Source organism: Dysidea avara, chromosome 4 (genome assembly GCF_963678975.1).
Source record: "Dysidea avara chromosome 4, odDysAvar1.4, whole genome shotgun sequence".
Classification (NCBI taxonomy): domain Eukaryota; kingdom Metazoa; phylum Porifera; class Demospongiae; order Dictyoceratida; family Dysideidae; genus Dysidea; species Dysidea avara.
Window position 1 is genome coordinate 26,799,723 of NC_089275.1, and position 21,134 is coordinate 26,820,856.

Genomic DNA, 21,134 nt, shown 5'->3' on the forward strand with positions numbered 1-21,134 from the left:
AGCTGAACTCTCTACAAGGTGATACTTCTAGGTGATCTCTCTACAGGATGACTTGTTTCTAACTGAACTCTCAACAGGGTGATCTGTTCATAGCTGAACTTTCTACTTGGTGATTTGTTTGCAGCTGAACTCTCTACATGGTGGTTTCTTTATAGCTGAACTCTCTACAAGGTAACTTCTTCTAGCTGAACTCTCTACAGGGTGACTTGTTTCTAGCTGATCTCTCTACAGGGTGATCTGTTCATAGCTGAACTTTCTACAGGGTGATTTGTTTGCAGCTGAACTCTCTGCGTGGTAGTTTCTTTGTAGCTGAACTCTCTACAATGTGACTTCTTCTAGCTGAACTCTCTACAGGGTGACTTGTTTCTAGCTGATCTCTCTACAGGGTGACTTGTTTCTAGCTGATCTCTCTACAGGGTGACTTGTTTCTAGCTGATCTCTCTACAGGGTGACTTGTTTCTAGCTGAACTCTCTACAGGTGATTTGCAGTTGAACTCTCTACATGGTGGTTTCTTTGTAGCTGAACTCTCTACAAGGTAACTTCTTCTAGCTGATATTTTTACAGGGCATATTTGTTTGTAGCTGAGTTCTCTACAGGGTGATTTGTTTGCAGCTGAACTCTCTACATGGGAATTTCATTGTAGCTGAACTCTCTACAATGTGACTTCTTCTAGCTGAACTCTCTACAGGGTGACTTGTTTCTAGCTGATCTCTCTACAGGGTGACTTGTGTCTAGCTGAACTCTCTACAGGTGATTTGTTTGCAGCTGAACTCTCTACATGGTGGTTTCTTTGTAGCTGAACTCTCTACAAGGTAACTTCTTCTAGCTGATCTTTCTACAGGGTGATTTGTTTGTAGCTGGATTCTCTACAGGGTGATTTATTTGCAGCTGAACTCTCTACAAGGTGACTTCTTCTAGCTGAACTCTCTACAGAGTGATTGATTTTTTTTGCAGCTGAACTCTCTACATGGTGGTTGCTTTGAAGCTGAACTCTCTAAAAGGTGACTTCTTCTAGCTGAACTCTCTACAGGGTGATCTTTTCATAGCTGAACTCTCTACAGGATGATTTGTTTGCAGCTGAACTCTCTACATGATGATTTCTTTGTAGCTGAACTCTCTACAGGGTGATTTGTTTGTAGCTGAACTCCCTACAAGGTAACTTCTTCTAGCTAATCTTTCTACAGGCCATTTGTTTGTAGCTGAGTTCTCTACAGGGTGTTTGTTTGCAGCTGAACTCTCTACATGGTAGTTTCTTTGTAGCTGAACTCTCTACAATGTGACTTCTTCTAGCTGAACTCTCTACAGGGTGACTGGTTTCTAGCTGATCTCTCTACAGGGTGACTTGTTTCTAGCTGAACTCTCTACAGGTGATTTGTTTGCAGCTGAACTCTCTACATGGTGGTTTCTTTGTAGCTGAACTCTCTACAATGTAACTTCTTCTAGCTGATCTTTCTACAGGGTGATTTGTTTGTAGCTGAATTCTCTACAAGGTGATTTATTTGCAGCTGAACTCTCTACAAGGTGACTTCTTCTAGCTGAACTCTCTACAGAGTGATTGATTTTTTTGCAACTGAACTCTCTACATGGTGGTTTCTTTGTAACTGAACTCTCTACAGGGTGATTTGTTTGTAGCTGAACTCTCTACTGGGTGTTCTGTTCGTAGCTGAACTCCCTACAAGGTAACTTCTTCTAGCTGATCTTTCTACAGGGCATATTTGTTTGTAGCTGAATTCTCTACAGGGTGATTTGTTTGCAGCTGAACTCTCTACATGGTAGTTTCTTTGTAGCTGAACTCTCTACAATGTGACTTCTTCTAGCTGAACTCTCTACAGGGTGACTTGTTTCTAGCTGATCTCTCTACAAGATGACTTGTTTCTAACTGAACTCTCTACAGTGTATAGCGGAACTTTCTACTGGGTGATTTGTTTGCAGCTGAACTCTTTGCATGATTGTTTCTTTGCAACTGAACACTCTACAAGGTAACTTCTTCTAGCTGATCTCTCTACAGGGCAATTTGTTTGAGCTGAACTCTCTACATGATGGTTTCTTTGTAGCTGAACTCTCTATTAGGTACCTTCTTCTGGCTGATCTGATTACAGGGTGACTTGTTTGTAGCTGAATTCCCTACAGAATAATTTGCAATGTAGTATAATTGAGTAAATAATAAATGCAGCTGAATACTTTATTGGGGTGACTGTTCTATTAGAGTATCTCGATCTCGCATTTGTTACACGTAGTTGTCATTCGAATCATAACTCAGTGGTTTGTAATCTGATTCTTCTGTACTACTGCAAGGACTTTCTATGATGATTATTCCAGCTACATACTGATTTTCAGTTCGTTGCTCTAAGCGGTTTGCCTGGTAGACATGAAAACGAATAGTTTTTTTATTCATAAAAATCGATAGCTTAGGTCGGGTTTTGTGTCATATCTCCATGGTCTTTATCCCGATTCCTTTCAAACCACAAAAAAGGCACTCCTACGATGGTTGCTCCATCTACATATCAATTTTCAACTGATTCCTCAAAGGAGTTTACCCTGTAGGCGTGACAGACCTTCGACTTATTTTACGCAAATAATCAGTCATAACTCCGTGAATGTTCATCGGATTCCTACCAAAGGTGGTACAGAGATCCGCCTTAATGAGCCCTTTAAGTGTGCCAAATTTCAGCCCGATCCGAGCACGCATTCGTGTTTTATGGCGGATTTTGCGAAGTGTGTGAAATGAAGAAGAGGTAGAAAAAGAAAAAAACGAAGAAATTAAAACGAAATTTTGTTCGCTCGTATCTCGGAAATGGCTGGAGCGATTTTCTTCAACTTTGGTGTGTAGACTCTCCTAGCTGGCCGGCACGTCTGTAGCAAATTTGGTTCCAATCGGATAAAGGATCACAGAGCTACATAGGTGTGAAATTGCGTTTTCTTTCTTCCTGTTAATATACTCACGGGTGGCACGCCGGCTTCTTGGGCCGCACGACACACTATCGTGTGTCTTGATATATACATGCTGTGACATGCTAGCTTTCTTGGCTGCATGACTCACTACCATGTGTCTTGACACTTGTAATTGTATCTGAATAATATTGTGATATCATCAAAACATTTCCATTAATATTAAGAAATTTAGCTATAATACTAACTATGATTAAAATTTCTGCAAAGAAAAAAATTGCAGTGATACACCCATATAGGTTGGGTGACCCCTGCTTCTAGATATTAGGCTGTGCAAAGTTAATTATATGTTTCTGGTCCTACCAATTCCCCAAAATTGACCAGGTGATCAGGCTTTTTTTTTTGCAACTTTTGGATGTGGTACACTACATTTGACATAGCAGTACATGAAATTATAGGGAAAAACAAAGTTTTTGCATAAAGTTAGTGCATCTTTATAAGGAAAGAGTGTTTACAAGACACGAAAACCTTTCAATGGAGATAAAATAGTACAAATTACTGTATGGTGATTGCACAATTCGTTCTGCAAAAAAAGATGGCCAGGAAGGGAACCAGAAACATATAATTAACTTTTAGTGGCCTTAGCCTGCAATAAGTATTAGTGATGCACCGATATCACTTTTTCACTACCGATCCAATACCGATACATTTGAGGCCAGAAATGGCTGATGCCGATCCGATACCGATACTTTGCCCCACAGGCATTTCTCACCAGAAACAGCTAGTGATTTAACTTACTAAACTCATTTGCTAATCCCATCAACTGCAGTTTGCTGGTTTTGTGGCTATCAATTACCTGAAGATAAGTTTATGGCTTCAATGAATCTTATTTCGTGGCTTACTTAAGTTTCCACTGTACTAATAATCCTAGTAGCTGGCTTCTTTTAAGGAATTCATGGCTTATATCAGCTTTTGCTCAACTCCGTTCAATGCGCTATGTACGCCGCCATCTTGATAAGTAATTAAATGACGTCATTCAAAGCATCGGGCATTTTTAGCTTTACCGATACAAGTCCGATACCGCCAAAATAAGGCCGGTATCGGTGCATCACTAATACATATGGCACATAACAGTTGTATAATTAAATCATGTCATGTTCCCTTGTGATTTTTACTTCATATGTACAAGCACTCTCACCCCTGGGCCTGATTGTACATATTAGGCAAATCAATGGAGCCCATGATACATTGCATATATCAGAAAAATAATGGTGTCAATAATGAGGGAGCTGGAGATCATAAAGTGAATCATAGAAGAGTTGGAACTTATGCTAATTTTTAATCGTACTAACAGTGTAAATACTGGTAAAGTTTCACTGTCCAATTTAATATTTTTTTTGTATTGTCCTGTATTACATTAAGTTGTGCATTACATTTATAGTCATTAAGTACACAGTTAACACTTCATGTATCAAGTCATCTATTTGACAGTATGCCATTGATATACTGGATAGTCTGGTTGATGAAAGGAATGATGCGTCTTATGAACAATTGAATAGCAGGGTATGTCTTACCTGTGTGCATGATAGTATTGTTGTGTGTGGTTTAAATAATACATGTAGTTACTTCAAATCTCATTGGTATATATCATATGGTAGTCAAGAGACTGTGTAGCTAAGGGACCTGAGGAATAACTTTGGGAATGCATGGCAGGTGGTATATACATACATAAGAATAATTGGATGAGTAGATGCAACAGATTTAATTTGCTGTATTCAAAAGTCACTCCAGGAAATAATGTTGAGAATAATAAAGAATTTCTAGTAAGAATAATTAGGAGTCTTAAAAGAAAATTCCACAGACATCTAAAAGCTACTACTAGAAAGCTTGATAGTGACTAAGAGTCTATTGCAAAAAGTTTGAACCACTACATAATTTTGTACTTTTTCTGTTGCTGTTAACATAGAAATGATAAAAATTAGCAATAATTAGTATAAGAGAACATGAAACCTGGGGATCTACTGTAAGCAATGTTTTAAATGTCTCCAAAGTTTAAAGTAAAGGATCAAAATAATCATCATGTACATATTTCTACCATAGCTGGAACATACCAATAGCATTTTTTAATGTTGATACTGTATAGTAAAAAACTTTGGCGCATTTGATGAATAGCATTGCAATCGCTAAAGTTTTTAATACCTGCCAATTATTATTAGCAATCACCTGAGCAGAAAGGATGAGTATTGAAGTATCTTGACAGGTACTGTGAAAGTGTTCGCTTTGATTGTCGCAAGGTTAATTGTCCCACTAATGTTCACAAAAATTCAAGCATTGCTCTGGACATTATAAGAACCAGTGAACGATGCTTACACTTGTATGTATAGCTGCCACTCGAACGCAACATTGCTATGCACAAGTGCAAATTATTAAAAGACTTGCCAATTAAGGGGTGTGGCAACCATTTCCATTGTAAGTCATTATCCCCGAAGTCATCTCTCAGTGCGAGGGATATAGACTCACAATCGAAAAGGCTACCACGCCCCTTAATTGGCAGGTTATTTAATCACTCGCACTCATGTGTAGTGAAGTTACATTCAAGTGGTACAGTATATATGTGGTAGCTACATTCTACCACAGATCATAAAAAAATTAAGGTGAAGATCCAGTCGGCAAAGTTTTTTTTACCAATTTTGTTATAGTGGGTTTTCTCCAAACTTTTTTACAGCCAAAGTTTTGTACTATTATGTATATTTAGTATTATTTACCACCAAAGTTTTGTACTATCATATATATATTTTCATTAGTATTGTTGCTACTGCAGGAAAACTCATGTATATCCATTGGTGAATTACTATACACCACTGAACAAGTTGGAATACTGTTAAGTACTACTTTGGAGAGTAGTGCTAATCAGACTGTGAGGGATACTCTTACAGGAAGAGAAAATAACATTGGTTAGTAATGAAATGCTGGAAAGGTGTTAAAATTGCATGTGGAAAAATTTTGATTATAGACATAAATAACTACAGTATAACTTGTAATATAAATTTATATTTAGGTATTGAAGCACAAATTCCAGTCGAACAAGACTTGATGGAGAACGGAAACATTGAGTTTTATGCATTCCGCCAATCTTCTGATGCTTTTACAGTATTTGGAAATAGGACACCATCTTATCTACTACCACATGCTGTCATCATTAACCAAATTAATAAAACAGGTAGAGATTAGGTATTGGAACAATGACCGTAATAAAATTGAAATGATTTTTATTGTATTTTGCATGGATTATTGACAAAAGGCTCTTGTATTTTCTGTTTTGTGCACATTACTCCACACTTCAAATAGGTGTACTGCAAGTTTATAAGTGGCTATATCTTCCCATTTTATTCTGTCCTTTGGCATACCATTATGCAGTCTTTGTGTATTTAGGAACTAGAGTGCCAGTTATCAGTAGTGTTATTAGGAATTCACCTGTATTTAATAATCAGAGGTAAGTTGTCAAGAAAACTGATCAACATGAATGTTACATTTATGTCACATACTTGTGATACAGCACGAGAATAGAAAGTTTAATATTGTCTGTTCAAATATCTACTGATGATCCACGAACTAGAACAAGTCTTGGTAATGAAACCATTATAATGAGTTTTAACATAGGAATGGTAAGAGTATAGATGTATTCATTTTATAGTTATATTATGTAAGTTAGTATAAAAAGCCTTTAAAACAATATCATTATTGGAAAATACTGTACTTATTAACATAGACATAATATTATGTGATGTCACATAGATATAAATGTGATGTCACAAATTTACTCTATTCTTTTCTATATATATAGCCAGGAGACAGACCTCGGTTCAATGCTCGCTGTGTTTTCTTTGACTACTTAAAGTATGCAAATGTATAATGTTAGCATGTGAATTGAAGCTGACATTTTTACAGTAACCGTGACCTTAGTGGATATTTTTCAACTGATGGTGTTACTCTGATCACAAGTAATAGCACATTTTATCAGTGTTCCTCCAACCACTTGACTAGCTTTGCTGTGCTAGTGGATGTGTCTGGGGTAAGTTCAAGGATTCCATGTATGATAGTACTGTATGGTAGGGATAATGAAGGTTTGGACATGGCCCATGATAAAATGTCACCCAAAAACCTGCCTTGATTCTCTCCTCGCAATGACAGGACAGAATAGGTTGGGTAAAATCAAACCCAAAAGTTCTATAGATCAATTTGAAATGTTTTTGTCAAGTTGCTACAAAATTATTTTAAAAGTTTATTTGATGGAATTTTCTACTGCCTGCCTGTCTAACTGATGTGTTCAGGCAGGCATAGCAGAAAAGCGACTGCTACTTCCTTCACAGAAATGCTTCAAGTTCACTTAAGAAGAAATCTTTGGCATATTAATAGGCATACAATACATGTGCTGTTGTCTTAACTTTGTCCTTCCAGTCATCAGTCAACCACAGTACAGCTTCCATCTCTGGGTTTACATGCTGCTACACAAAGCTATTGCATCACCATATGGAAAATGCACATGCTCTTGTAGCTCAATCTGTGAGCTGTTCTCCGGGATTCCACCTGATACCAGGAAATAGACTACTTGTACAATAGTATGTGCAAAGTGTGTGGACTACTGTCAATTGGGAACCTCTTGAGTACAGGAAAGTAATTAGTTTGGCATAGCCATCAGATCCTGATCTGTATCAATAGTAGGTGCAGCTGGAATGTAAGTGGATGCCCTTGTGCTTCTATGAACATAACTGCATTTATTAGACATTGATATTGTTACTATCCATTACTGTGTAAAAACTACAGATGTACATAAACAGACAGTTGTTTAATTAATTAATTAATTGTAACTTAATTATACATTGTACTTATGTAAAAAGTTACAAATGTGCATGATTCAGTGATTTTTAGGGGGTAAGTTTTCCCATAATTTGATTGCACCAGGGAAAAATGAATGCTTACATGCATCACTAGAGCAGATCACCCTCAAATTCTTCAACGTTTCTAATACGACAACATTAATTTTCAGTTACATGTTCCAAACTCCCTGTATTCACAGGCTTTAGCCTTCTCACAGGTCCCTAGTGGTATAGCATTTAATAATATGAGGAGCCTTAGAACTTCTGTTGAAGATGTGATGTGTGCAAATGGCCATCACAACTCTTTATAGAAATGCTGATATCTTTAGAACCTGTAGTAGCCTTGTTGGGATGAATAAAAGGCTGTATTCATAGAAGCTGAAGCATGATAGTCTGTACAGGCATTGGTTGTCAGTATATGCATGCAATAAATGTAGCTGAAGCAGTGCTGAGAAAGGTGGTTGAGCTCTTAAAACTTCAGAACGATTTGCATAAGATTTTTTGAATGATGTTATGCATAAGTGTCTGTGATTACAATAAGAAATAAACCAACTGCATTGAATGCTATATTAGATAGTTTGACTGAGTATCTATGTCTTCTTGGAATATAGTGCAGTGCTCAGGAATTTGTTGTATGATTCAGTTGCGTAATATATAGTTTTTCTCCCATAACTGTGTTATCAGTGTATTATATACAATGTACATATTGTGTGTTCGCATGCCTGTAGGATGGAAGTGAATCTGAAGCACTATCAATCGTTAGCTATATAGGATGTGTCATATCTATTATTTGTCTATCAATTGCAGTGATTGCATTCATTGGACTAAGGTATGTTCTTGCACGTGACTTATAGTGTTGGGCCACACTTCCGCTTCTGTTAGGGAAAGAGTATTCAATTTGATACAACATTTTGTCCACCTCAACCTCTCTGTTGCTCTACTGCTGGGACACATAGCATTTATCAGTGGTATTAAAGCTGCTAGTGAATACAGAGTAAGATTATAGAATAATGTGTAAATTCCTGGTGTTTAGCTCCTTTTGCTATAAGGCTAGCTGTCTCACCGTGGCAATCTTACTTCATTACTTGTTCATGGCTGCATTCAGCTGGATGCTTTGTGAGGGAATGCTACTGTTTATTATGATAAAATTTGTCTTCTACCATGGATTTTTGAAACGGAAGCTATTTTTTGTGACATTTGGTTGGGGTAGGAATCTCATTTACTCATTGAACACAAGAGACATTAATCATGTTCGTGTTATGTAGGATTACCTATTCCCATTGTTGCTGCATCGGCTGCTTTATTCCATGAGCAATATGGAATTAATGATAGGTAAGGTTAAGAACATTTACAGTTTCATAATACAACCATTGTACTATACACACTGCATTTATAGATGTTGGATTTCTGAAGAAAGAGGTGCTATTTGGGGTTTTGTTGGTCCAATGTTATTGATCATAATGGTAATTGTCTATACATATGCTGTAATTACATTATGTAAATTGTAGGTTAACTCTTTTTTCTTGATTATCACCATGCATGAAGTTTGCAAAAGTAATCGTGACAACATATCAACTGAAAAAGTCACAGCAGTTGCTACTGTAAAGTAAGGAAACCACATAATTATGTATAATAAATGATAGTGTACACATAATTTTGTGAAGCATATATGCTCTAAGCTGAACAATCACACTTTTAAAGTACAAATATAGGTACACTGTAGACTGTTATAGTAACACAGTATGGGGGTAATAACATATAATATTATATTACCTGAGTCTGAGGTGAGCCTAGGACAAGGATGATAACTACTGTAACACACGTCTAGGACATAACTATTTAACATCCCAGTATGAATCATGGCCTACAAATGAAGTTTAGGTATGCATTGTATTCTAAGTAATTCATTAACAAGGAGTAACTGAAGTTACATTCCATGACCTACTGCCCCAAGTTATTAATACTAATTAATGAGCATTTAGCTTACCTCTGTAGTCTGTCTCTCAACATACGTAGCTAGTTTCAACTTATACGCCTACATGCTGATGATGACACACTGGGTGATCACCCAGTGTGGTACTTTGATCCTCTCACACTCTGGGATATAATTTATCCTTCTCAACTCTTGTTTTTATACACAAGGATCTTCTAGAGTCAAGTGTTTTATCAGTACTATCAAATACAAGCTTACAAAGTTTCTTTGGAATCATTTTGAACAAAATTTTGATCCTGACAACACATGCACTTTTTGTTTTGTTTGTCCCTGTAGTAATTGTAATAAGTTCCCCAAACTTCAGTTCCCTTAAGTTCCTTTGATCACCTGTAATCCTTGCTTAAATGAGTTTATATAATATAACAAATCTTAATAATTACTATATAACTGCTTACTCCTGGCCACTGGCACTGGATGCCTGTGGACCTTCAGCATACACTAGGCCTTAATGACTGCTAAAGATTATACTGTACATATATTGTTGTATGTATTCTGTAAAGCAAATAATAAATAAAGTAACACACTCAGTGACTTCACCTTTACACATCAAAATAAACTACATAAGCCATTGTCTAATACTATTACTATGATGCGCTTATAATCACAGGTCACTACTGAAAACAGCTGTAATAATCACTCCTATACTTGGATGCACTTGGGTGATTGGACTACTGGCTATAAATGAAAACACAGCAGTATTTGCATGGGCCTTCACAATATTAAATTCACTTCAGGTACAGTATTTTAGCATGTAGCGCTTTTTTGTACACTACTATGGAAATTTTCTGTATACAGGGAGTTTGCATCTTGATTCTCTATGTGCTAAGAAATGAAAAGGTACAAACATAATGTGATAATATAGCCAACCTAATTTATTTCCAAACTAAACTGTAAAATTAATAGAGCCACTGTATCATTTAACTATCTTCTGCTCATGTGCATGTGTGTGGACATAATATAAATTGTAGTACTTGACTGAATGCCATGAAAGTGGTAGGCAAGTACCAATAGACATAATACACAATTAGATCATCAATACAAGCTTTAATATATCTCACCTAGTGTTAGACATCTAGATTCCACTAGTATTAAATCATGACCAGGTACATAGCTGTTAGTCATTTACAAAGTTCTCAATGAAATGATAAAGTATTTTACTACTATTTCCCATATGTTTATAACTTCATGTACATTCATTACAACAGTTTATGCTAACATGTATGACATAGATTTTGAGTGGTCAGGCCATCTGTAGAATACAGTTGATCATGAGGTCATTGTCATGCACACTTTTTTTGTTAATTAAATTATCTGTTTTCATGTGATACACACACCGCAAAGCTAGAAAGTAGGAGGCGTGTTTTCCCAGGAAAATAAATGCTCTGAAATAGCACCTGGAGGCAATATTACATAAAAAGTCTCTCCTTTTTGTAAACATCAAGGATATATCCTGGTAATATAGTGCTACTGAACAATTAATTCAATTTCATATCTAGTAGCTACTAGTTAATTTTAGTCATGATACAGTGGAACCTGTCTATAATGGTCACCTTGGGACCCGATATATCTGGCCTTTATGTACAGGTGGCTGTTATAGAGAAAACCTGCATAAGGCGGTCTGCAACATTTTAGTGGCTATGACCGTTATAAATGAGTAATTATTATTATTAAGAGGCTCGTGCCAACCGCAATAGAGTATAATTTTAGTAGTCTTTATACAGAAAGGGCAAGGTGAGCTTGTTATGAATGTTGGTTATAGCTATTGAATACGTTTAAGTAATGAAGCCTGATAGTTTGTATAGCATTCATTGAAAGGCAGGAAGTGTGATAATTGCGCATTAATTGAAACCGAGAAACGGTGCCGTGATCACAGACTATTGGCTTAACCATAGATACTATAGCCTATAGTATCTATGGCTTAACAAGCCACCATAAAAGGAAGCAACCGCTATACGAAGGATGAAGTTATGTATACAGTGATTCATAGGCAAATTCTTGGTTGGCCGTTATACGCGTTAGACAGGTGACCGCTTAATGCAGACCACAATACATACATTTGTATGGGAAAACATTTGGGACCTCGTGACCGTGGCCATTATGCAAAGGTGACCGCTTAATCCAGGTGACCGTAACACAGGTTCCACTGTATAATAAAATTAATGCTGAAAGTGGAAGTTAAATTCTTTGAGATTTGGAAGCAATAATGCAAGACACGCATGATAAGTTATCCCACGCTATTCATATAATTCACTGAAAGTACAAGACAGTTCACATAGCTATAACAGCCTAGACCAAGCAGTGCAATTGAAATAATGGATGTATTCTACTGAATGCTCTATTAGAACATTACTGTGTATATCATAATGACTGCTCTATCAAAGCATTCTGCAAAATGTTGTAGCTGAAAAGTGGTCTGGTCTGACCCAGATGACCACTCAAGTTTATTGTAGCTCCTGCCTTGTAGTTGTACAGTCTCAACTAATGTACATACAAATCTTTGCCATTTCAACCAGGCACTACATTCGTGTTTGATCACATGATACACCCATGTAGATTTCACCTTTGGTGGTTCACTGTTGGTGCAATTTGTTCCTTAAGAGTAGTTTTTAAGTGTAGTTCTTATGTGATCCTCATGTCAGGGCTGCACCCAATGTTTTAAAAAAAAAATTATTTAGTGTATTTCATCTATACTTACTCCAGTATTAAACAGAGTAAGAAATAGCAACATTAATTATAGATACATAGGCAGTGGAGACGAGGGGCCAGGGGGGCCATGGCCCCTCCACTTTTATGGGACAATGTTTGCAAGAAAAGATCGAGATACTCTAATAGAACAGCCAAGATCTAGATACTCTAATAGAGCAGTCATAGTATTCAGAGAAGCAGTGTAGCAAGGTACTTAGCTACATATGTGTAGTTGTAAATAAGGAGATATAGTCGGTGGAGGAAGCTATTGTCAGCAAGTAGTTACCGTCTTTTTTTGTCTTCAGCTTAATAGCTGGCCTGCTCCCCCACTCTTTGGCCTGCTCCACTACACCTGTATTGATATCCGTATCAAACAGGAGATGGGTGCTAAGATTGTAGTTCCATACAGTATGTGTGCACATACGTATTGTAGCTACTATAATATTTGTGAGCATGTGCATACTGTGTATATGTGTTCAGTTTAATAAATGTACGAATGTGTAAATCCTTGTATATAGTTTATGAAGAAGATGAAAATGTGTGGAACAAGATGTTATAATCGTAATACTAGCTCTCTTTCTACAAGTGTAAGTATAGTCTTAATGAACAATATACAATCTATAATCATACAATGGTGTTCATATTTACGCAGGCTAAAACTCCCAACCTGCAGAAAGAGATGTCACCATATAGTAAGTGTATCATATGTATAACATTAGCATTCTTCTCATACTATGTATCAATTCTTATCATTTTTATTGTGACTACATGTGTAATATGACATATAGTATTGCAACAAGGACAGATTAAGTGTTGGAGTGGTTGCCTGAGATGATGAAGTACTCACATCTTAGAATTTTCATCATAGTCTAGCAGCATTCCAAATAGAAGATATTAAGTTCATGAGTATCTTAAGCATAGAGAGTGGAAAGACAGAGAGAGAGAGACAGAGAGAGAGAGAGAGAGAGAGAGAGAGAGAGAGAGAGAGAGAGAGAGAGAGAGAGAGAGAGAGAGAGAGAGAGAGAGAGAGAGAGAGAGAGAGAGAGAGAGAGAGAGAGAGAGAGAGAGAGAGAGAGAGAGAGAGAGAGAGACAGAGAGAGAGAGAGACAGAGAGAGAGAGACAGAGAGAGAGACAGAGAGAGACAGGAGAGAGAGAGAGACAGAGAGAGAGACAGAGAGAGAGACAGAGAGAGAGACAGAGAGAGAGAGACAGAGAGAGACAGAGACAGAGAGAGAGACAGAGAGAGAGACAGAGAGAGAGACAGAGAGAGAGACAGAGAGAGAGACAGAGAGAGAGACAGAGAGAGAGACAGAGAGAGAGACAGAGAGAGAGACAGAGAGAGAGACAGAGAGAGAGACAGAGAGAGAGACAGAGAGAGAGACAGAGAGAGAGACAGAGAGAGAGACAGAGAGAGAGACAGAGAGAGAGACAGAGAGAGAGACAGAGAGAGAGACAGAGAGAGAGACAGAGAGAGAGACAGAGAGAGAGACAGAGAGAGAGACAGAGAGAGAGACAGAGAGAGAGACAGAGAGAGAGACAGAGAGAGAGACAGAGAGAGAGACAGAGAGAGAGACAGAGAGAGAGACAGAGACAGAGACAGAGACAGAGAGACAGAGACAGAGACAGAGACAGAGAGAGACAGAGAGAGAGAGACAGAGACAGAGAGAGAGAGACAGAGAGAGAGAGAGAGAGAGACAGAGACAGAGACAGAGACAGAGACAGAGACAGAGAGAGACAGAGAGAGAGAGAGAGAGACAGAGAGAGAGAGACAGAGAGAGAGAGAGAGACAGAGAGAGAGCTTTGGCCCTCTAAGAGTGGTCAAGATTGGAGTATAAAGCAGTGGTCTAATAACCAATCAACTATCAACCACAAATAGAGGAGATTTTATTTTTTGTAGAAATTTGTCTCAGCTGAAATCTGCAATATTAATTTTAGTAACAAACAAAGTCACAGTTTCTAGGAGGTTGTACCACTTCCCAGATCACTTAAATTATTTTTAAGACACTGTACATTGATTTTGTTAGTCACTTTTGTTGAAATAATAATGGGACAACAAAATGCTGAAAACACAGTTTACATTGATAGTACATTTACAAAAATTTAGAACATGTGCTTAATTATCTTGCTTTGAAACAGTTACCAAACAAATTTAAAAGAATAGGCAACAGGTATGGAGCCAGCATTCTGTCTTTAAAAAAGTAACTTAGGTAAAAACAAAGCCAGCATTTAATATTTTAAAAAAAGGAAGTGGTTAAAGGAATTGGTTACTGAACCAAAAGTTTTTAATTTTTATGAATTACACAAACTACTCTAGTATCAAACACACTAGTTGTATGTCGGTGAGTTTTTGGTGAGTTTGAGGCAAGCTAGACATAACAGTAAAATGTTGCTACTAGTAAATGGCCTGTCATTTACTGAGCCTTAGCTATGCATGCATGCTTATACTGTACGTAAAGTTCTACTGGTACATTGCATATATATTCCACAGCAAAGGCAACCACTCATGATAGCATTGGTGATCCATACCAACAAAATTCTTCACATTATCTGCCACCTAGTTATGTGGGTAAGTTTTGATGTATCATAACATTTGTGTCAAAACAACAATATGAATTCAGCACAGAACGATAGTAATATGGAACATGATTTTCAAACTACACTTACGTGTTCAACACAAGGGAACAGTGGTGAAGGGCTAAATAATTCAATACAAGAGTAAAAGATATGGAACAAGCCACAACTATGTTTATCGATGAAGATAATGGTCTCTAAAGGCACTACAATCATTGTATATATTTTCAATCTTTATTGAATATTTGCTATGTCATTTTATACTTTATCAGTTAAGCAGTGTAGGGTGAACACAGAAGGCAGACCCTGCAATCATGTTTACGATTAGTCTAAAATCCTAAGCAAAAATCTTTTTTTTACAGTATTCTAAGGTGAAATGGGACAAATACATAGAAGGGCTGAAAGAAAAGCCAATCCATCATGACTTGAATAGTTATACATAAATTTCAGCCTTTATGTCTTCATTTTATGCATGTTGCAACCCATCAAATGTTTTTGTTTCTGATAACAATAGAACAATGGAAGATGTTGCAATAATTATCAAGAGATGCTGGATCAGATCAGAGATAGGGTCAGAGACATCAAAATACTCTGGGGAGGCAGGGATGTGACTTTATATATACCACTTGTAGTAGCAATCTTTGACATGCTGGTTTTCTTAAGCGCACAACACACTAGCTATAGTGTGTGTTGATATAATTATGGTGCTTATCCATTCTATAATGAAACATAAAGAACAGAAACAATTAAAAAATTGCTGCAGAAGTAAGAAAAATAACTTCAAACTAAAACATGCAAAGAGTTGACCACCCAGTCCCTGCTAAAACTTGAATGTATTATTGGTTAGAACTCACTATAATTCACATAAGAAATGTACATTACAGTAATTGAATAATTTAGCTTCAGTATGAGGATTAGCACTCATATGTAAGTAAGTACAGCAATACAGTAAAATTAATACAATTGTACTACAATGAAATTTGACTGAAGTGCAATTTGAGTTGTATAATATAGTAACAGTGAATCACTTGCATGTTAATGTCATTGGTTGTACAGCAACTTCTGTAACCCTGTGGTGTTATATCGCCAGTAGGCCTGAGCCTATATTATGCTTTCAAATTTCACTGTGAAAAAAGAGGAATATAAGATGGTATTTCCAGTGGCTTATTGAATACAAAAAAGCTTGGTATAATCTGTATTATACTGACAATCCCTATAAGGCTTTAGTAAATGTGTTAAACATACTGAAACCTTATATGTGATAGTATAGTGTGGGAATTATATCAGATATAAGCTATTCCAAGTATTGTGGTAATTAAACTGAAACCATACATGTAATAGTATAGTATGCATTATAATAAAGTATAACATGAGTATAATACAGGGTTTATATTAAGGCTTATTTGTATTCAATAAGCCACTGGAAATACCATCTTATATCCCACCTTTTTCACAGTGTTTGCTTATTATTCTTTCCAGAATTTCTTAAAATTACTACCCATTATTGCCAAACATGAGACCCATTTTTCCTACATAATTCTTGCTGTTTATGTGTATTTATTTATGTATAATACAGTATGTGGTATCAACTAAAGATGAAGATTCCACTGTCATTGAAGAAATGCACCAATCAAAAACAGCTAAGTAGCTGTAAACATGTATATATAACTGAGTTTCATATGAATCAGAACCTTTACTGTCATCAGAATTTGTACACCTTGTGTCTTCAAGGATATCTCCAACTAAGTTAGCCGATTATTCTTGCAATATACCTGACAGCTTCCAATTATTCTAGAACAATTCTAATAAGATTAACCACCCATTATTCCTCAAATTATGCTGGCATAATAGGCTTAGGCCTAATCACCTGGATCAGCGTTGAAACCGGGTCACTACTGCTGACCCGGATGACCCACTGACCCGGATAGCAATCCGGGTCAGACCCGGATTGACCTGGATGTGACCCGGATTAATTAAAGCCGAGACGTGTTTCAGCTAGTCTCGAGCGAGCGAACGAGTCTACATTTTGAGCGTTCCATTCGTGTTGAGTAAATATTGCAACTTCAGCCTAGCTGTAGGTTGAAGACCAAAAAAAAAGGTCTTCACCTACTGACAATAGCTACCCCTCACCATAGATACCCTCAGTTTCGTGCTACATACTACACTTACTAACAAATGGGCGTGGCTGAGCGTATGTTGGTAATGCGATAAGTGGGCGTGGCTCACGAAAGAGCTACGCGATAGCGTTTATAAATTTCCACGTCGTCAAACGAACAATTTCGTTTCTCACGTGATCCAATCCGGGTCAGACCCGGATAAATTGTAAACCGGGTCAGACCCGGATGACCCGGAGAAAATGTGACCCGGATGACCCGGATGACCCGACCCGGTTTCAACGCTGACCTGGATGATTCTTCGCCAGTATGCTCTTTTCTCAGAGGATGATTTAGATAATGGAAATTCAACTAAGGATAATGATTGACTTGTCAGTGAACAAATCTTTAAAGGGTTTCAGTTTCACCAATGTACAAAATGTATAGCAACGATGTAGTGAAATTCGATATTAAATGTGATACATATATATGTACACTAATGATGACTTTTTTGAAACTAGCTACTGTTGCTATACAGCATGCTATGTAGTGCTGGAAAAGACATTAAAGTGGAAGCTTTATATTGGTTAATTAGCACTTATCTGGAAACAAGCTACTCCAAACAAGATCACCTGACAATTCCACTAGTAACTTTTATTTTAACCGGCTTCCTCGCATCTGGAATGCCCTTCCCATTATCAACTACCAGGACAATCCACTCAAGATAAAGGCCAAACTTTTAGATTATCTGTGGAATCATTTCACTGCCAATTTCACCTCCAACAACACCTGCTCTTTTTCATTTCTATGTCCATGCTCAAAGTGTTCAAAGATCCCTCACCAACCTAACTTCAACTCCCTTTAACTGTTAACTTCCCCCCCTTTTAAGTAATCTTAGACTAGTAAGTAAACTTTGTAGCTAATCACTGCTACAATTTAGCTTCCGGCCACTGACACAGGATGTCAGTGGACCATCAGTGTGCTGCCATATGTCCCAATTGTATCATACCAACATCTGCAACTTGTATGTATGTAGGTATATGTACACTGTAAAGTTTATTATTATTATTATTATATTATTATATACTAGTGAGTAGAATTGTGAAATATAATCCAGGTTTTGTTTGCTTACAAACTGCAGAATGGTTTTTTACAGTATATAGAATTACCAATATTGATGTAAACACTGTGTACCTAGAATTTTGCTGATCACTCCCTTTGTTAATACATGTACATTCTAACATTACATATGATGGTAGGCAGCAACTGTTAGAATTTTATTTGCTACATGATACACACTCAAATTTCATTTTTGACTAAAGTTAGCTAATTAACTGTGTCAAAGTAGTTGGATTTTATAAATTTAAAATCTTGCTAAGAAGAAATAACTGCACAGATATTTCAAATTGCATATTACGTGTTTATTGTTCAGTGTATACACAAATATGATGATGTACATCATTTAAAATATTACCAATAGCTACATCATAATAATAGCCTATAACCATGTGCAAGTATGCATATTCTCATTAATGTCAAAGTAATAGCTGGTTGAACACTTCATGGCACTAAATAAATGCAGAGAGCACCTACTAAGCAATATATTTATTAGCGTCTCTAACTACATGCATGTACTTAGCTATCCAGAGATAATACTAAATAGCCATGTACTGCATGTGATGTTAATGATCTAAATGAATGCAGCATGTGTACCTTGTGGTTTACATCAGGATTTTCGCTGTTTAGCGTAGCTGTTATTATTCAAAAGTCATTATTCATAATTATAGTAACACATCCATAAGGTATGTATCTGGTTTTTGAACATTCCTTGGGCCTGCGGCCCTCAGTTTTCATGTTTACAAATCAGATACAAACCGAATGGTCCGGTGAGTTTATAACTGATTTGTGGTATGGGATGTGCATGGATTGTCAGGAATTGACTGTAGTTAGTTATAGTGACTTAGTAGTTATTATTATGATGTAATGTATCACGTGCGTGCAATTAGAGTTAATTATGGCGTCAGAGTAGTATCCACGAGCGTCGGCTTGATCTCGCCGCGTGTCCGTTGTCGAGCCTTATGCTCATCACCGCCCCCCTCTACATTTGGTGCTGTGAACAGTCTACTGCAGTTTGGATGCCGACGATCTTGGTTCGTCCATCATCCAGTCTCGCACGTTGTGCACGCCTTCTTCCATAGTAACCCATCACCTAAACGTCGTGGTACCGTGACAGTCTCTCTAACGGTACCCAAGAAGGCAAGCACTCGTGTGTTCCAAGTGTAGTTGTGCTCTCTATTTTGTAATAGGGTTGGCGTCAATTGGAGTGATGGATGAGCTGAAGCGTTTTCGGACTTCCCGCCGTGGATACCGCTCTCATACAACGAAGTTGCTTTCCGGAATCCAAGATTTACTTACTGTAGACATTAGTGAAGGAGCAGTTTCAACTATAGAACTCACCCTCGAACAGTTACAACGGAAGCAAACAATTTTAGAAGAACTGGATGCCAAGATTGCACCTCTCATTACAGAGGAGACAGAACTTGAAGAAGAGGTAATGGAAGCTGAAGATACCAGAACTAAGATTCTTCATGGTGTTGCATGTCTGAAAGTTAAGCTAAACTCAATACACACAGAATCTACTGAGCCGCCACCAGTACCGAAGACCGTTCAAAGAACTCAACCCTCCACAACTGATGGCACCCCCCTTACGCATTTTCCACCAGTGGTTAGTAACACAAGTGATTCAAGTACCCTACACACAGTCAGTGTCACAACCAGTCACACCAGTCCCACATTAGAGGCAGCAGCTAGCGTTCCAATTAGCAGTGAAGCAGTCACTCTACCTAGTGAGCACGCTACTGTAGTTAGTACAGCCAGTCACTCCTCAAGTTGTCTACCAAAGCTGAGTATCCCTACATTTGCTGGAGACCCCCTGACCTGGCAGTCATTCTGGGACTGTTTTGACTCCGCTGTGAACTCTAGTACAACTCTCTCGGAGGTTCAGAAATTAAGTTATCTTTGTGCGCAACTGCAAGGGGATGCCTCCAGAGTGGTAGCTGGGTTTCCATTGACCCATACAAGCTATAACCAGTCAGTGACACTACTTAAGAACAGATTTGGCCAGCCGCACAAGCTGATTGCTGTACACATGCAAGCACTATTACACTTACCGAAGCCTTGTAACACACTTGCAAGCTTACAGTTGTTCCATGATTCTGTTGAGGGACATATCAGAAGCCTCACCTCGCTTGGCAAACCACTTGACTCCTACGCAGACATGCTGCTATCAGTAATTCTAGAGAAGCTACCTGGTGAAACTGGGAAACACCTTGCCAGAGAACGTACTGAAGGTGAGTGGACCTTTCAGAGTTTACAAGATGCAGTCCTTAAGGAAATCCGTGTGTTTGAATCTGTGTTGAACATGCCTTCCCCGCCATCTCACACACCCACAGCATCATTCCATGCTGGGACCAGAAGAATCACTACTCAACAAGCTGCAGGAGACCTCAAGAAGAGAGTCTGCATATACTGCAAGGGTGCCCATGCCCCTATAGACTGTGAAGTTGTTTCTCAACCATCGAAGAGGATGGAGATAGTTCGTCAACACAACTTGTGCTTTAACTTCCTTGCCTGACACAAAGTGTCACAGTGTACTTCCAGAAATCGATGCCGCAAGTGTTCTAGAAAGCACCATACCAGCCTATGCAACCAACAAGGTGGAAGTAACAGCTCTAGCAATGCTAGTGATCACCAGAACAGCAGAAATACACCTGACACAGTTACCACTCCAACCACAACTACAGGCATAACCACCATTGCTACCAGTGCTTCGTCATCCCTACACGTTGCTGGAGACAATGTTTGTTTATTGAAAACTGCTGTTGCCAATGTTTATGCTAACAACACAGGAATTGAAGGCAACATACTCCTTGACGAAGGCTCCCAAAGATCGTTTTTAACAGAATGCTTGGCTAGAAGCTTACAGTTACAACCTGATCACACAGAAGACATCTGTCTAGCCTCA

General features: G+C 37.8%; 1 protein-coding gene across 1 annotated transcript in view; it reads left to right on the forward strand.

Moving 5' to 3' along the window:
- Positions 1 to 15,300, forward strand: part of LOC136253034 (adhesion G protein-coupled receptor E2-like) — a 58,184-nt gene extending 42,884 nt beyond the window's left edge. The window contains exons 10-28 of the mRNA XM_066045618.1: positions 4,382 to 4,453; positions 5,712 to 5,844; positions 5,949 to 6,110; positions 6,323 to 6,383; positions 6,447 to 6,555; positions 6,735 to 6,787; positions 6,839 to 6,962; positions 8,496 to 8,596; positions 8,650 to 8,761; positions 8,817 to 8,973; positions 9,033 to 9,099; positions 9,164 to 9,230; positions 9,276 to 9,373; positions 10,368 to 10,494; positions 10,556 to 10,597; positions 12,964 to 13,032; positions 13,098 to 13,137; positions 14,935 to 15,012; positions 15,065 to 15,300. Coding sequence (XP_065901690.1) covers positions 4,382 to 4,453; positions 5,712 to 5,844; positions 5,949 to 6,110; positions 6,323 to 6,383; positions 6,447 to 6,555; positions 6,735 to 6,787; positions 6,839 to 6,962; positions 8,496 to 8,596; positions 8,650 to 8,761; positions 8,817 to 8,973; positions 9,033 to 9,099; positions 9,164 to 9,230; positions 9,276 to 9,373; positions 10,368 to 10,494; positions 10,556 to 10,597; positions 12,964 to 13,032; positions 13,098 to 13,137; positions 14,935 to 15,012; positions 15,065 to 15,165 — 1,773 coding nt within the window. The 3' untranslated portion in view covers positions 15,166 to 15,300. The remainder of the gene's footprint in view (positions 1 to 4,381; positions 4,454 to 5,711; positions 5,845 to 5,948; positions 6,111 to 6,322; positions 6,384 to 6,446; positions 6,556 to 6,734; positions 6,788 to 6,838; positions 6,963 to 8,495; positions 8,597 to 8,649; positions 8,762 to 8,816; positions 8,974 to 9,032; positions 9,100 to 9,163; positions 9,231 to 9,275; positions 9,374 to 10,367; positions 10,495 to 10,555; positions 10,598 to 12,963; positions 13,033 to 13,097; positions 13,138 to 14,934; positions 15,013 to 15,064) is intronic.
- The last annotated feature ends 5,834 nt before the right edge of the window (positions 15,301 to 21,134 follow it).